Here is a 16402-nt window from a genome sequence, read left to right as displayed (position 1 = left end):
TTTGCCAGTAAAACAACCTAGTTGATACTTAACACTCTGGAATTTTTCTGAATGATGATGCATAAAAGTTAGAAGATGTAACAATAGCAGTAAAATGGTAACTGATTGCCTGTACTGCAAAAAACTGGTCTTCAAAAAGTAGAATATACTGTAAGATACAAATGATAAATAATAGTGTTCTGTATTTGGCAACATGATAGAATATGTATACATTTGTCTTCTGAGGAAAATATTAATGTTATAATAGCTTTGCTTTAAAATTGTTGGCTGATTGACAGTCATAGTTTAAGAAAACTAAATTGTAAGAAGTACTTGATTTTTTTCAATATTTTTACAAAGACTTCCTTGGAAGGGGACAGGTAGTGTCTTCCTCATTAGCAGGAAATATTTATTTCTGTTGCTCCAAATATACTTGGCCAGAGGTCTCTTCCAGTCTGAAACATACTCCATTATTAATTGGACTTATATAACGTTAATGAATAAAGTATTATCCTAATGATATAATATAGGCGACATGTTAGCGTTTAGATATCAGTTTAATGGGAATCAGGATCTTTAAATGTCAAGGACACATTTTTAATCTGTCATAGTTGTCATTGATTTTTGTGATGTGGACACCAGTCCACTTGAAACTACCAAAATATAACTTATTTTAAAAAAAACATCCATAATATATGTGAAAGAACATGGCAGAGCCTATCTCAGACAAGATGCTGCCCACTTGGTGTTTTTCAGAATGTAAAAATCAAAGGCTGTTTGCTTAAAATAGAGCTTGTGTGGGCATTGCTTTGTTTTCACACAAATCTCTACAGAAATAGACTGAAAGGGCCAGGCTCCATGTGCATACTGTTGTGGCTGTGACTGGAGCTTTCTTACTATCTCTTCCACCTGATCTGTCTCTGAATTGCTAGTCTTTGTCTTGCTCTCTAGAATTCCCATCCAACAGAGAGAATTTCTTCTCCTTTGTCTTTATTCTGGCTATGAGGGACTTTGTAATTTTTGTTTATAATTGCCCCGTCTGGTGGCACTTGAGGAGATTATGTGTAAAATAAAGAGTTCTGCCTTGCATTATTAGAATTAATGTGTAATTGTGCCCTGCTAAATGTGGTCACTTGTGCTGTGGGCCAGTAAAAGCTTGGTTCCCACAAGAGTTCTGCTGTATCATTTTGCAGTGCATTTGTTGCATAAGGCCAAAAGAATAGCCAACTTTCGTGGGCCTTATTAATAAATTTCACTATATTTTCAAATAACATAGGAAGAGGATTTTGCTTTCTTTTTTTTCTTTCCCTCCCTCCCCTCCCCCAGTGAAAGAAAAATAGTACTTTGAGCTTTTAACAGCTTGATTTTGTTCTAAAGCTTTGAACCCTGGTGTTTAAGTGCTATGAAGCTCAACCTTTTCCTGGTACTCTCCTCAGTTTTTGACTTCTGCATTCTAACCAGACACTAAGTCCTTCATTTTTCAGGATGAAGCAGTCACTAACTAATATTAGATCTAAAAATACAGGCCAATATTTTGAGAAGTGACTAGCAATTTGGGCTGCCTCCTTTTGGGTATCCAAGTTGAGATATGTTAACAGGGACTAGTTTATAGAAAGGGGGGAAGCACTCTTTCTCTGCAAATCATGCCCTGTTTTAGGTGTCTCAGGTCCTTTGAACAATCATATACTCCAGCATTTATTTCAGTGAAGTTTGCATAATATCTGAGGTAAATAGTAATATACCTTTTGAAGTCCTTAAGAGTTAAGTAAGAGGAACTTAAAATTGTGTAAGATATTTTATCTTCCATCTAACCATAATGATCATCATGTAAAAGATTGGCATGAGTGCCTATGCAGGCACAAGCATTGTATTTCCAAACAAATAATGCAAGACTACTTTATAAGTGGTGCTTTCTAATTTAATCTGAAGCTCATTAATTTTAGATTATACAGTACCTTCAAGTAGGTTGGGTCTGAAAGTAAAAAGTAGTATAATAGAAATAAAGATTTCTGTACATCTTTCAGTGCTGTTCCCTTTTAACTGCAACATAATTTATTTTATTTCACTGCAGTATATACTTTTTTATTTCATTCTTTTATACGGGGGCCCTGAGAAATCAAAATGTGCTGAATAGCCTAAGAGTTGAAGGCTCATATAGACTTTATCATAACTATATAATAAAAGGATTGACAGAGCTTATCTTTCTAATTGACTAAATTACTCTAGTGTTAAATCCAAACCTGCTTCAACAGAGGAAAACACTAGTTCAATTATATTCATGGTATTTAAATTGCCAAGGGATGCTAATAAATGACAAATTTTCATTTGCTGCTCTAAATGCTGTAACAAGAGTAACAATTTCAGGCACCACTTATTTCTGTTTAAAACTGTAGCACATTTTATTTTTCAAATATATTGAGGTCTCGATTATTAAATTCTGAGCATCAAAATGTTTGATATCTTAATCCTAAAACTGGAATGTTATTTGCCATATACAGTACTATATTAAAATAACAAAGTTAGAGGGGAAAAGTATGTTCCTTTGTATGTATAATAAAATTATTATTGTGATGATCTGGATAATAATATATGCTATGCATGAGTGTATCTACACTCTAGTTAATGTGAATGTCATATTCTGAAAAGCACTTAGGGATACGCTAATAGTGTTCATATTGGCAAATCATTCTGCATTCCTCTCAAGTGTTCATTCCTGTACTTCACCAATCTCGACTGACAGTTTCTACAAAGAAATGAAAGTTAATTTAATTATTATATAGCTTTGAGGAATGCAATTATTGCAGTTTAAAGTCACCTTTTAGAACAAAAGATCAAATGCTGTATATTTTCTGTGATTTAGATGAGTAGAAACGTTCCTAGACTCAGAGGCAAAAATAAGGAAGTTTATTCGGATACCAGGGATAATTGTTCAGATGTTGCTGTGTTGGACTCTACATCACCTAATTCAGAGGTTCCCAACCTTTTTGGCTGAAGGGCCACAGATATCATTTTCACAACCCTGAAGGGCCATCAGTCTCCGCCAGCAGCCCCCCGCCCCACTGCAGCCAGATGGAAGAAGTCCTCGCTGATCTCCCGTCTCCCTGGCTGCAGCAGGGAAACCACATGCGTCCTGTAGCTCTGTGTGCTCCACCTGGATCCCTAGGCAGTGACTCCCTTCTGCTTCCAGAGGGACAGGAGATCAGTGTTCCTTTCCCTCTGGCTCCAGCAGGGACCCCAGCACCTATGGACCCAGGTGGAGCACTTTGCTGTGCTACCTGCTACAGCCAGGGGGAGGGGAGCACTGATCTTCCATCCCCGTGGTTGCAGCAAGGAGCCTGCACTGGTTTTATAACCCCGTGGCAATGCATTCCACCTGGCTCCTTAGGCAATGGCTCCCTTCTTCAGCCAGCAGGAGGGGAGCAGTGGGCCACTTTGAAAGCCCCCACAGGCCACTTTTGGCCCCCATGCCACAGGTTGGGAACCACTGACCTAATTAATATGATGTGTCCACAGCTCTGGTTGCTTAACTGTAAACATTTATGCCACTTACAGCAAAACCTTAATTTTTAAAAATGTATTAGACGTTAAAGAGATATCTAAAACATCAATCTATAGAGAGAGATTTTAGAGAGAGAGCTATAGCTGTGAGATGATACAATAGTGTTTCCTTTGGAGGTTTCAGACTATGAGCAGTCCTATATTGCCACTTGTGCTCCCAAGGCCAGCCAGTTCTTTTTGGGCATTTGTCTATAAGCATTTGGCTCAAAAATATCTAAACTTCTTTTGTGAAAAAAAGAACCCTTTTTATTTTTTAATAAAGCATTGTGTAGATTTGGATCAAAATCTGGGCCAAATTATTTCATTGCTTTGGGATTTATTAAGAATTCTGATCAAAACTCTGAGACCGATTTCTCTGTCCTCTTTTCAATGCTTCAGTTATTACCATAAGTAATACATGCCCCACTATGGTGTGTTGGGGAGAGGTCTGAGCTGTTCTAAGTGTTCTCAAAGTAACACTTGATTCATTTTTAAAAGTTTTGTTTCTTCTCTCATCAGAATTGCTGGCCTAAAAAATACGAGGCGCAGGATTGTGGCATTTGCTTTTCCCCTCGCTTCAGGTCTAAGGTCTTGTCAACATTTTTGTCAACATAAGTCAGCTTTTGTAGTCAAAACAGCGGAGTACACTACAGTGCTCCTCCCGCTGATTTAACTCTTCTGCTACGCTGACATCATAAAACCACCCTCATGAGAGTCATAGAACTTTTAGCAACAAAGTTAGAGCGATGCAGTATCAGTGTAGACACTGTGCTGATGTCGCTATAAAGGGCCTTCTGGAGGTGCCCCACAATGCGCATTGTGACCACTCTGGTCAGCAGTTTGAACTCCACTGCCCAGGTTAACTGGCATGCACCCTTCCCCCTTTAAAGGCCTGGGAATTTTTAAAATTCTTCTTCCTGTTTGCTTGGCATGGAGAGCTCACATCGCATCTTCCCAGCTGACTCTGCCAGTTTTCTGCAGCAAACACATTCCTGCCTGGAATACACTGGAGTTGTTGGATCTGCCGGCTCTGTGGGGAGAGGAGGCTGTGTAATCCCAGTTCTGCTCCAGCCAGAGCAACTTCAATACCTATGGGCAGATTGCTTGTGGCAGGTTGGAGAAGGCCCATGAAAGGGACGCGCATCAGTGCTGTGTGAAGATCAAGGAGCTGAGTCAGGCATACCAGAAGGCCAGGGAGGCAAACCATCACTTTGGTGTGATGCTGAAGACCTGCTACTTCTACAAGGAGCTACACACCATCCTCGGTAGCAACTCCCACCTCCACCGCCAAGAGCCCTGTGGATACTTCAGGGAGGGTTGGAGGCAGCAGCCAGCGGAGTCAATCCCAAGGACAAAGTGATGGATGAGGAATTGGAGTTAGAGGAGGATGTGAGACAGGTGTCAGGGTTGTTTGGTAGCGTGGTAAGCCAAGACCTCTTTTTGACCCCAGAGGGATCAAGCCAGTCCCAGCACATCAGCTCTAGCGTGCCTGATGCAGGAGAGGGGAACACTGGTAAGTATTCATTTTGATTTGATACTGCACGGTGATATGAGGTAAAGCTGTCCTTTATTTTGTTATAGGTTGGAAGTGGGATAAGGGATAGAAATTAACAAGACTAGCACTGTTTGCATCTGCTTCTGCTTCCCTTATGTAGCTACGCAGTGTGGAAAAGTTTGTTAATGCACACTGAAATTTCACGGGAATCCTCCAGAGAGATCTCTAGGAAACTTTCCTGGAGAAACTTGCCAATCCTCTGCCAAAGTTTCCTTGGCAGAGCTGCTTTGTTTGTTCTCCTACTGTAGGGACCTTTGCCATGCCAATTGGCAATTACTTCTGCAGGAACCAAAGTGGCACACGGGTGAGCCACATACGGACCCAGTCTGAAACCGCACACAGGAAGGAGATGCACCTTACATCCTTGGTTACAGGAGTGAGATATCGGCTTTGATCACCCCTGCCTGTGGAAAATGGTGCCAGAATTTATAATAGTGACCCTAAGCGCGTGAAGTGATCCCCTTTGGAAAGCACCCAGACCCTTTACCCTGTCTTGGCCCTTTCCCCCAGGTCAAACTCACTATATTTACGGCACTCACTGAGCTGTGTGTTTGCCAAAGGAGAATGAGAAAGAGGTGTATTTAATTGTTGTGATTCAAGGTTGTGAGTGCACTCACAATACTGCCTCTGTTTATTGTTTGTTGTGCTTCTGGTGAGTATGGAACTGTATCCCTCATTTGGCAGAGGGAACTTCGGAGGTGGTATGGTCTACAGATGATAGAACATTTAGATCTACAGTTGCATCTGACCTGGAGGCGTGGTCAAGGGTGTAGTGTTTAGTAAACGTATGTATGGAGGCCCATGTGGCTGCTCTCTATATGTCTGCTATTGGAATATTTTTAAGGAAGGCAATGGATACTGTCATTCCTCTGGTAGAGTGTGCTCTAATCCCTTGAGGAGGTTGCACATTTTTAAGGGTGTAACATAAATGGATGCAGTCTTTTAGCCACTTAGAGAGTCTCTGTTTGGATATAGTCCCCCTTTTAGAGATTCTGCAGTGGACACAAAGAGTCTTGATGTCTGTCTGAAGGATTTCATCCTGTCCAAGTAAAATGCTAATGCTTGTCTGACATCTAATGTGTGTAAGGAAGCACTCTGTGCATTCTCATGCAGTTTCAGATGGAATGTAGATAGGTGTATTTGTTGATTAATGTAGAACGCTGAGTTGACCTTTGGCAGAAATTTTGGATGGGGACGTAGTGTGACTTTTTGTCTTTGTAAAAGATTATGTAGGGCGGATGTGCCATAAGTGCCTCGATTTCGCCTACACAGTGTGCAGATGTTATAGCCACAAGAAAAGCCACTTTCATGGATATGTGTATGAGGGAGCATATTGCTAATGGTTCAAAAGGCTGTACAGTTAGAGTGTGTAGTACTAATTTCAGGTTCCAGGGGGTAGTGGGCCTGAAAATTTCCGGGTATGTGTTTGTATGCCGCTAAGGAAATATTTAACTAGCAGGTAAGTAAAGATTGTCTTGTCTCCTATTTTCAGATGGAAGGCAGTTATAGCTGCCAAGTGGACCTTGAGAGAGCTGAGTGACAGGCCTGAGTATTTGAGATCGAGCATGTACTCCAGTACATGTGGGATTGAAGCCGATACATGTAATAAATGCCTGTTTTTACACCACTCATTGAATCTAATCCAATTTTGGAGGTAAGTTTTGCGAGTTGTTAATCTTCTGCTGTTTAATAGCACTCTTTTGACTTGTGTTGAACATTCTAACTCTTCCCCTTGAAACCATGTAGGAGCCACGCCATGAGGTGGAGTTTGTCCAAGTGGGAATGCAGAGTCTGGCAGTTGTCCTGATGTAGTAGATCCCTGTGTGTTGGAAGGACTACAGGTGCACATATCGACATCTGGAGAAGATAAGGAAACCATACTTCTCTCAGCCATGCCAGAGCTATGAGGATTACAGTTGCTCTGTCCGAGCGTATTTTGTATAGGACTTTTAGGATCATTGGTATAGGGGGAAATGTGTAAAGTAGATCTCTGTTCCAACTGATTAGGAAGGCGTCACCTTCTGATCCGGCACCCAAGCCCCCTCTGGAACAGAATCGTGGGCATTTTCAGTTCTGTGGGGTTGCAAATAGGTCGGTGGTTGGACGGCCCCACTTTCAGAAAATGTTGTGCAGGATCGTGTTGTTTAGCTCCCATTTGTGTTTTTGTGTGAATCTTCTGCTGAGGGCATCTGCTGAAAAATAGTCTTAGAAAGCTGAGAAATAGTCTGTGAGCTGGATGTATGGTCACGTGAAAGTAGGCATCTTGCAGGTCGAGGGCTGAAAACCAGTCCTCTTGTTCCAATGCTGGTATGTTGATTGATAGTGTGAACCTTTGCATCCTCACGAACTTGATGAGCCTTCTGAGGTCTAATATGGGTCTCCATCCACCATTTTTCTTCTGTGTTAAATAGTACCAGGAATAAAAGCCTCTTCCTATAAAGTGTTGTGGTACCTGTTCTATTGCACCAAGGGATATTAAACAGTCTAATTCTTGTTGAAGAAGTTGTTCATGAGTTGGGTCCCTGAAGAGGGACGGGGAAGGGGATTGGGTTGCAGGTATATGGATGAAAGGGATGGAATATCCCGAGCGTATGATCTCTAGTACCCATTTGTCCGATATTATGGACATCCAGATAGTTTGGTATGGATGGAGACGGTGGTGGAATATTATGATGAGTAATTTTTGCACTGGGACTTGAGGGAGGCCGATCAGGCCCTTGACCAAACTTTCAAAATTGTTGTTTGAGCAGAGGAAGTTGAGATGTTGATTGCTGTTGTCACTGGCTATTCTGCCATCTTCTCTGAGGTCTTTGTCTTCGATTCGTGTCATATTGCCTCTGTTGGTATGGGTATTGGAATATCATCTTTGATAAGGCTGATACTTGTTCTGTCTCCTTCTCGTTACATGCGTGCATATACCGAGGGCCTGCAACGTTGCTCGAGAGGCCTTCATTGTATGGAGGACTTCATTTGTTTTCTTGTCAAACAACTTGGCTTTGTCAAATGGGAGATCTTCAATGGTGGCTTGTAGATCCCTGGGTAGGACTGCAGGATGAAGCCACGAAGCTCTTCGCATGACAATCACCGTGGCCATGGTTCTGGCTGCTGTGTCTGCAGCATCAAAAGCGGCCTGCATGGATGTTCTGGATGTAAGTTGACCCCCTGTAATGAGAGACTGAAATTGTTCTTTTCTCTCTTGTGGGATGACGTCGATAAAGTCCATAAATTTTGAATATATGTCGTGACTATAGTTGAAGAGTAGTGCGGCATAGCAGGCCACGCATAATTGTAGAGTAGAGGAGGAGTAGGTTTTTTGTCCGAAAAGATCGACCCTCTTCCAATTCTTGTCTTGGGGTGTGGATTTCTGATGGGTTTACTTGCCCCTTTGTTGTGCTACTTCCAAGACGAGGAAGTTGGGGGGTGAAAAGAAATTCGGCTCCCTTTGAGTGTACATAATATTTTTTTATTAGTTCATTTGCACGTGGGCGCAATGATAGCTGGAGTTTGCTATGTGGTATCTGCCGGCACCATTAAAGCATCATCCATTGGTAGAGCTATTTTTGATGGTGCAGTGCTATGTAAGATCTTTAAGAACTTATGATGCTTTTCCAACATCTCTTCTAGGGGTACCTCCAAGCCTTGTGCCAGTCTTTTGACTAGCTCTTGAAACTGCCTGAAATCATCTGCATTAGTAGGCAGGGGTGGCATTATGGTATCATCCAGTGAAGAGGACGAGTTATGAGGTGTTGGTGATGTTTGTGATTCCAGTGCCTCGTCAGCCTGTTGTTGGCTTGTGATGGAGGGTTTATGGCCGAGTGCGTCGATTGCTGTGGGGAAAGTGACGAAGTTATGGTTGGTGCCATTTTCACTGTCGATGTTCTTTTCGGCACTGTAGCTGCCAGTGCTGGCAGAGGTTTTGTTAGTGCCGGATCGGAGGAAGTCTTTGGAATTTTCATTCTTGACTCTGTGCCCTTACTATGACGCTCCTTCGATGCTGTAGAGGAGGCAGACACTGAAGGGGTCTGAAGGACCATTATTTTGGTCAGTGCCGGCCTATTTTTTGGCAGGCTTCTCAATGGAGTTGAAGCCCTCTTCCTATCCTGTCCATCAGATGGTGACGATGAAGGCTCACGTCCTGGGTCTGAGGCAGGTCTCAGGGAGCTTCCATTAGTATTAACTTCAACCTGAGTTCTCTGTCTTTTCTTGCCCTTGCCTTGAGGTTCTTGCATTGGGGACACTTCTGCGTAAGATGTCCCTCACGGAGGCATCATATACATTGGGCATGGCCATCAGACCCCAGCATGGCATCCCTGCACGAGGTACAACTTTTAAAACCCAGGAACCGGGCGTGGTAACTGGGTAACTAAAACCTACTCTAAAGGAGAGGGGAAAGGAGTTTAAGAAAAGAAAAAAAATCTATATATATATTTTTAAGTAAATAAGAAAAGGAAGTAGTAACTGACTAACCAACTAAACTAACTAATTTATATTAATTACTAATTCAACTTTTTTGTCAGAACAAGTTGAATGAAGGGAACTGTTGCAGCTCCATCTTGCACCGGAGGCAGTTGAGAAGGAACTGAGGGACTTGGGCCACGCATGCGTGACTTGAGCAGGAACTGCGGATGAAAATCTCTGATCCGGACACAAGGGCTCACCAGACACCTTAAGTGGAGGACCCACAAGAACACCACTCGATGAAGAACAGTTTTTACAAGGTCTGCCTGAGAACATACGGGTTTGGGTCAGGAGGCATCAGCCGCGCATGGTGGATGTGGCAGTAAAGCTGACCAAAGAGTATACAGAGGCAAACTTCTCCCAGAGAGAAGGTCTGTCCTATAAGGACCTGGTTTTGGAGAAAAAAACCAGGGACCCACACCCGGGAAGGGCCTGGCGAGGAAGAAGGAGGAACCGCCTATTCTCGCTGGATCAGACCAAAGCTGCTGCCTGGAGGGTGCTTTGGAATAAACTTCCCATGGTTGGCGTGGGTGACCGGGACTGGCTGGAGCTACCTTTACTCTGGCCGAGTTCTCAGAAGCCCTCCACCTCATGCCCACGAACAAAACCCCAGGCGTGGAGTTCTACCACACATTCTGGGATGCCCTCAGCCCGGACCTGGCTGCCATCTGCGCCGAGTCTGAGGGCAGTGGAGTGCTCCCCCTCTTGTGCAGGTCGGCCATACTCACCCTGCTGCCCAAGAAGGGGGACCTCCGCGACTTTTGGAATTGGCATCCCATCTCGCTCCTCAGCACGGATTATAAAATCATGGCCAAAGCCATCTCACTGAGGCTGGGATCCATGCTGCAGGACATGGTCCATCCTGACCAGACCTACACCATCTTGGGCCACACCATCTTTGATAACCTCTATTTGATCTGGGACCTCGTGGAGCTTGGGTGTAGGGATGGTCTGTCATTCGTCCTCCTGTCCCTGGACCAGGAGAAGGCGTTTGACAGCATGAATAAGGGGCATCTCCTGGGCACCCTGCAGGCATTCAGCTTTGGGCCCTGTTTTGTGGGCTTTCTCCAGGTGCTGTACGCCTCCACAGAGTGTCTAGTCAAGCTCAACTGGACCCTGACTGAACCAGTCAGCTTCAGGCGAGGAGTGCGTTAAGGCTGCCTGCTGTCAGGCTAGCTGTAATCTCTGGCCATTGAGCAATTCCTCTTTCTCCTCTGCTGCAGGTTGATGGGGTTGGTGCTCCATGAGCCAGAGCTGAGGCTGGTCCTGTCAGTGTACACCGACGACGTACTCCTCGCGGTCCAAGACCCAGGCGACCTGGTGCTGTTGGAGGCCTGGCTGGCTGTCTACTCAGCATCCTCTTCCTCCTGGGTCAACTGGGTCAAGAGTTCTGGCCTGATGGTAATGGCCAGGTGGTGGGTGAGCTCCCTCCCACCCGTGCTTCAAGCCATCCGGTGGAGCGCGGGTCCGCTGCTCTCTCTGGGCGTTTACCTTTCCACCACCCATCCTTCTCTGCCGGAGAACTGGCAGGATTTGGAGAGCAGGATGACTGAGCAACTGCAGAGATGGACAAGACTTTTCCAGTGCCTCTCCCTTTGACTGGGAAGTCAACCAGCTTGTCCTGTCCATGCTCTGGCACCAGCTCAACACTCTGGTCCCACCCCCAAGACTCCTGGCCCACCTTCAGCAGACAATTCTGGAGTTCTTTTGACCAGGACTGGACTGAGTCTCTGAAGGGATCCTGAGTCTCCCCTTGGAGGAAGGAGGGCAGCGCCTGTGCTGCCTCCACAGCTAGGTCCATACCTTCTGCTTCCAGGCCCTGCAGAGAATCCTATAAAGTGCAGGTGGTCCGGCATGGATCCACTTGGCACACTTTCCCCCGCCACCTCCGGGGCTCCAATATGACTGGTAGCTCTTTTATCTCCATCCGAGAGGTCTTCCGCGAGACCTCTCTGAGCTGCCGGTTTTCTACCAGGACCTCCTCTGGGCCTGGAGGCTGATCTCAGCCTCCAGGCCCGTTGTGGCCACTGAGGGGAAGGAGCTCCTCGCAGAGCCCTTGCTATACAACCCCCAACTAAGTGTGCAGCGGCGGAGGTTGGTCCTGGCAGGAGATCTCCTAGACTCTCCACCTTTTGAACTCACCCAGCGCATAATCCAGATGAAGGCAGCCTTGCCCCCTGCTGCTTGGGTTTACCTTGAGCAGATCCTGCGAGAGGGCACTCCCCGCCCCACCTCAGTCCTAGCTCTCTGGAGCTTTTCATCGGGCCCGAGCCCCGCAAGCTCCCCTGGCCGCCCTCTCCCCACACACTGAGCTGGCTGCACGACTTAGAGCCAGTCCTTTTCTGAATTGCACCAAGGGACCATCTATACAGGCTCGTGTTCCACAACCTCCATTTCCTTGCCCTCGTGTCCCACCCAGACACCAGATGGCAGGACCTGATACCACCTGTGGAGGGCAAGGACTGCCGGTGGGTCAGTCTTTATTCCACCTTGACACCATGGCCCACCAGGGACATCAGTTGGTGGCTCCTTCACGGAGCCAGGAGCACGGGCATGTACTTGGCATGGTTCACCCCTCTCCCTGATACCTGCCCTTTCTGCGGCGTGAGGGAGACACTGGCACACATTCACCTTGAGTGCGTCAAGATTACAGCCCTTGTTCTGGCTCCTCCAGAACCTCCTGCTGATGTTCTGGCTGCACTTTTCCCCACACTTCTTCCTATACACACACCCCATCCATGGCCCCACGAAGTCACGGGACGGCCTCATCAACCTCCTCCTAGTCCTGGTCAAAGTGGCCATCTACAAGACCAGGAAGAGGAGGTTGGCTGGGGTGGGTGCTCTGTGACTGTGGGGCCTACTTCCATTCCTCCATCCATTCACGCATCCAGGCAGAGTTCCTCTGAGCAGCATCCGCTGGCTCCCTAGATACCTTCTGGGAGCAGTGGGTGCTGTCTGGGGTTCTCTGTTCGGTGTCCCCTTCCAGTTCCCTTCGTTTGAACCTGTGACCCCCATGCCTGATCCTGTTTTTTCTTTAGTTGTCCTACGGAATCAGTTGTGTCCTGGATCCAGTGACTGCTCCCCTTAGGCTTGGGGAAGGGCCTTTAGTAGTGGGCGGGCTTGTGCCCACCCTCTTCCCAAACTACAAATAGACCACTCTCCAACTGCCCTCTGCCCTTGCTATATCATACCCCACAGAAGGGAGGCCCGGGCCCATGCTTGATGGCTTGAAGGAACCTGAGACCCTGGCAGTTCTGCGGGAGGTGGGGACGGACCCTGATCCCCTGCTGAAAGAAAAGAAAAGGGGCAAAAGGAAGGGGGACAACCCTGCTGGGGGTGTGACTGGTGTGAGGATCAGTGGATGACAGTGGAGCTGTGGGGGCATCCACCCCCCACACAGTGTACTTTCTGCGGGTAGGGTATGAATGAACTTGACAAGAGTAACTCCATGGATCACCCAATAGAACAGGAGAAACTTCCCCGATCGGACTCGCCCATTAGAGGAAGGAGGGACAGGGAAGGATGAACCTGGCAGTTCATAAGCAGGGAGGTGTGTGACAGGTGTGCTAGGCCAAAAAAACTGAGCCAGCCCTCTGTCACGTGAGCCCAATTAAGAAGGGAGAATTGTAGCCAGCTGAGTAAGCCTGCATTTAGTGGGCCAATAGGGAGCATTAGCTGGCCTCGTTAGCCAGGGGTTATAAAAGGCTCACAGGAAGGAAGTGGGGAGGGGGCAGAAAGAGAGAAGCCAAGAGTGAGAAGGAGGGTGAGTGCTCCTCAGTTGGTGGCTGGGACTGCAAGGCCCCTGAGGCCATTAAGCTGGACTGTTTGTAAATAGAAGGTGGAGGGCGAGCAGCCTGTAAATAAACCACACTGGTGGGAGCATGAAGCTGAGGTCTCTGAGTGGTTTGTGGGTGCAGAGGACTTGAGCAACAGGAGGGCCCTGTGTGAACCCATTTCAGATCCATTCCCAGAACTCCTACCAGCAGAAAGTGGTGAGTTGCACAGTGGGATAGCTGCCCAGGGGGCACTGCTCTCTGTCGTGAAAGCATCATCAGCATAAATTGAGTCTACTTAACTCTGTAGTGTAGACATGGCCTTAGTCTGTGAATCTGCATGGGTCAGAGGGGCTTCATGCCTTGGATAGGGTGACAGGAGATTTAGATTTAATTCCTGATTGCTGTGTGAGTCTGAGTAAATTATATAACATTGCTGAGCCTCCATTCCCCATCTGTCAAATGGTGACAATAATGCTTACTCCCCTGTTGTAAAGTGCTTTAAGATTTACGGATGAAATGTGCTATCTCAGGGGTAGGAATTATATCTTTATCTGTGGAGGCACATGTGCAACAGTATCTGGAAAACATTCCACATGGCAACAAGACGAAATAATGACTGTAGTACTTCTAAAAATCAGGTTTTGCATCCCTTTAGATAGTTATACTTGGGAGACCACTTGAAGAGTTAAATACCTCTGGTCCTTACATACACTATACTGCAAAATTAATGTTCTTATATTTTCAATTTAAAAAGTGAATATGGATTTGTGAGTACAGCCTCCAGCATAGATGTCACTTACTTGTTCATCCATGAATACAGGTTTCCTGACATGCTTTTTCTGTCTCAAATCTATTTCGGGTGCCATTACAACCTCCATACCAGAATCGGGCACAAGAATTGGCATCCTTGTCATAATACCACTTCACCTGATAATTTTGGCAGTCTCCTGGTTTCAGAGGCTCCAAGCACCTAGGATCTGAAAACATATCAAGTAAAGTTAGCAGGGAGTTTTCTTCCTTATTGTGAGAAGTTGAACTTTATAAAAGGACCTTCTACCGTAAGTAAACACCACCTCCTGTTCCACCCATCCACGTGATCTCTTGGGGCCATATACAGTCCTCAATCAAATTCTCATTGACGTCAATGGGAGGCATGTGAATGGACTGAATGATATGTGGACAAATGGCTCAGTTTTCAAATTTGGGTGCCTAAATCCCTATTTTGGAACCTAAATCAGTAATGAGGTGCCAACATTTGGCTCTTATTCTAGACAACATCATTGCCAAGCAACAGCAACCAGTAGGATAAAAATAATTAGTGGTTTGCAAATATTTAACTCCCAATTTATAAATAATTTTATTTTGTTTCCTGATATAATTTGGTGAATTTAGGGTCTAGCAAATCTTTGTTAATACTGCCTAGACTGAAAAATAGTGGAGGCCAGTGAGCAAGTTACCTCCTGTAACTTTGAGAATGCCATTCCTTATGGCACAGAAACATCTGCTACATCTGCAGGCCCTAGGCTTGCCTGAGCAGAGTTTGCCAATTGTTCTCAGTTGCATACTGAGCTATTAATTTTTGTCTCTTTCTAAGCTAAATGATTTGAACTAGAGTTTCCAAGCATGAAAGACTTGTTCACTTAATCCAATTTGCCTTCCTGTACTCCCTGTATTTGGCACAATACAAATTTTAAATTAGCTTTTATTCAAAATATTGTGAAAAGTAGTCAGCATTTAGGAGGGAAAAGTGAAGTCCTTAAAAAACCCAAACACCTCTGACAACTGTAACAACACAAGAATGAGGTCTTTGTTTTTTCCAATTTCTAGCAGCAGCATTTGCTCCTTACCTTTTTTAGCTGCCACTACCCGAGGCTGCAAAATGCTTGAAGGCTGCTCTACATCTGTGATTATATTGAATGGCAGAGATACATCTGGACTAGAAGTTCTGGTTTCCAAGTCGCCGGGTCTCCCATAAAAAGAAGGGGTCACTGATTCTCTGTGGCTATCAGGAATGTTCCTTTGAAAAGGTATGTCTGCAGTGTAATCCAGAGCAGAAGGCAACAGCTCTGTCTCTCTGACACTCACTGGAGGGGTCAGCTACAAAATAATTCAATGTTTTATATTAATGGTAAAGTTTTACTTAGGCTCACATATCAAGAAAAAAATTAATGAGACTATAGGAAACAAATAGTATCTTTCTTATATGGTATGTAACTGTATTGGTGAGCCATTTCATGCCACTCTAATGAAGTACGAACCTCCATATGTCTCTTTTGCTTTCCTCAGACTTGGAAGATCTCAAGCAGTGCTAGGGATTAAAGCAGGGGGGATGGCAGCCAATTCCTGGGTTCTATTCTTGCCTGTATCATTGACTCAGTTTGCAACAATTTTTACTAAATATGTTTTAGAATTTCTTGGGTGTTGACTGACTGGGAAGGCAAAATAATTCTTTCCACTTAATTCAGTCACTGATTATGTCCAACCTAATTCTAATTAATCAAAGCCTCAGGAACCCTTTTTTGGGGGGGCAATGTAAATAAAATCAGGGATATAAGGGGCCTCTAATTTCTAGTATAGAGTTCCAAGGGATCATGTGACCTTTTAGATCCTGCACTGAGGCATTGAGATGGGTGGCAGTAGGAGTATTATTGGTGAGGGGACATGGATGCATTCTGCTTCTTCAGAGACCCTTTTAGAAAGTGGGAAAGTAACCCCTAAGAGCCTGATAGATCAGAAGGCCTTAAACATTGTAATTTTGCAGACCACATCTTAATACATAGGTTGTCTTGTGGATACTTCTCCCATTCACAGTCGCATGGGATCACCTTGTCTCCCTGTTGCTGATAGTCAAGGTTTTGAATGGCTAACCAGTTCATATGAAGAAGTAAACACAACTTCTCAAATAAGAGAATTTGAAAAGAAATCCACAATTGATATTGAATTGCTGGTTACACTGTATGGCAATAGAAATATGTAGAATTTTTTGTACAAAATAATGCCCCCTCCTAAAATCTGTATAGCTCTGCAGATCATTAACCTAACCCCAACTTTTAAAAGTGACTCCAAGGTTTAGAAGCAAGAGAATTATAGATCACAG

At 45.0% G+C, this 16402-nt stretch overlaps 1 protein-coding gene across 3 annotated transcripts in view; it reads right to left on the bottom strand.

Moving 5' to 3' along the window:
* Positions 1-1323: 1323 nt before the first annotated feature.
* The window catches only part of COL28A1 (collagen type XXVIII alpha 1 chain), a 126004-nt gene continuing 110925 nt past the window's right edge, over positions 1324-16402 (bottom strand). For all 3 annotated transcript variants that reach the window (XM_067562144.1, XM_067562146.1, XM_067562145.1), the window contains 3 exons: positions 15153-15402; positions 14106-14282; positions 1324-2722 (listed from right to left, as the gene is read on the bottom strand). In XM_067562144.1, coding sequence (XP_067418245.1) covers positions 14110-14282; positions 15153-15402 — 423 coding nt within the window. In that variant the 3' untranslated portion in view covers positions 1324-2722; positions 14106-14109. The remainder of the gene's footprint in view (positions 2723-14105; positions 14283-15152; positions 15403-16402) is intronic.

Source organism: Emydura macquarii, unplaced genomic scaffold (genome assembly GCF_026122565.2).
Source record: "Emydura macquarii macquarii isolate MOO-44397 ecotype Brisbane River unplaced genomic scaffold, CSIRO-AGI_Emac_v2 contig_2422, whole genome shotgun sequence".
In the NCBI taxonomy this organism is placed as follows: domain Eukaryota; kingdom Metazoa; phylum Chordata; order Testudines; family Chelidae; genus Emydura; species Emydura macquarii.
This window is presented reverse-complemented; position numbering and strand designations above follow the sequence as displayed.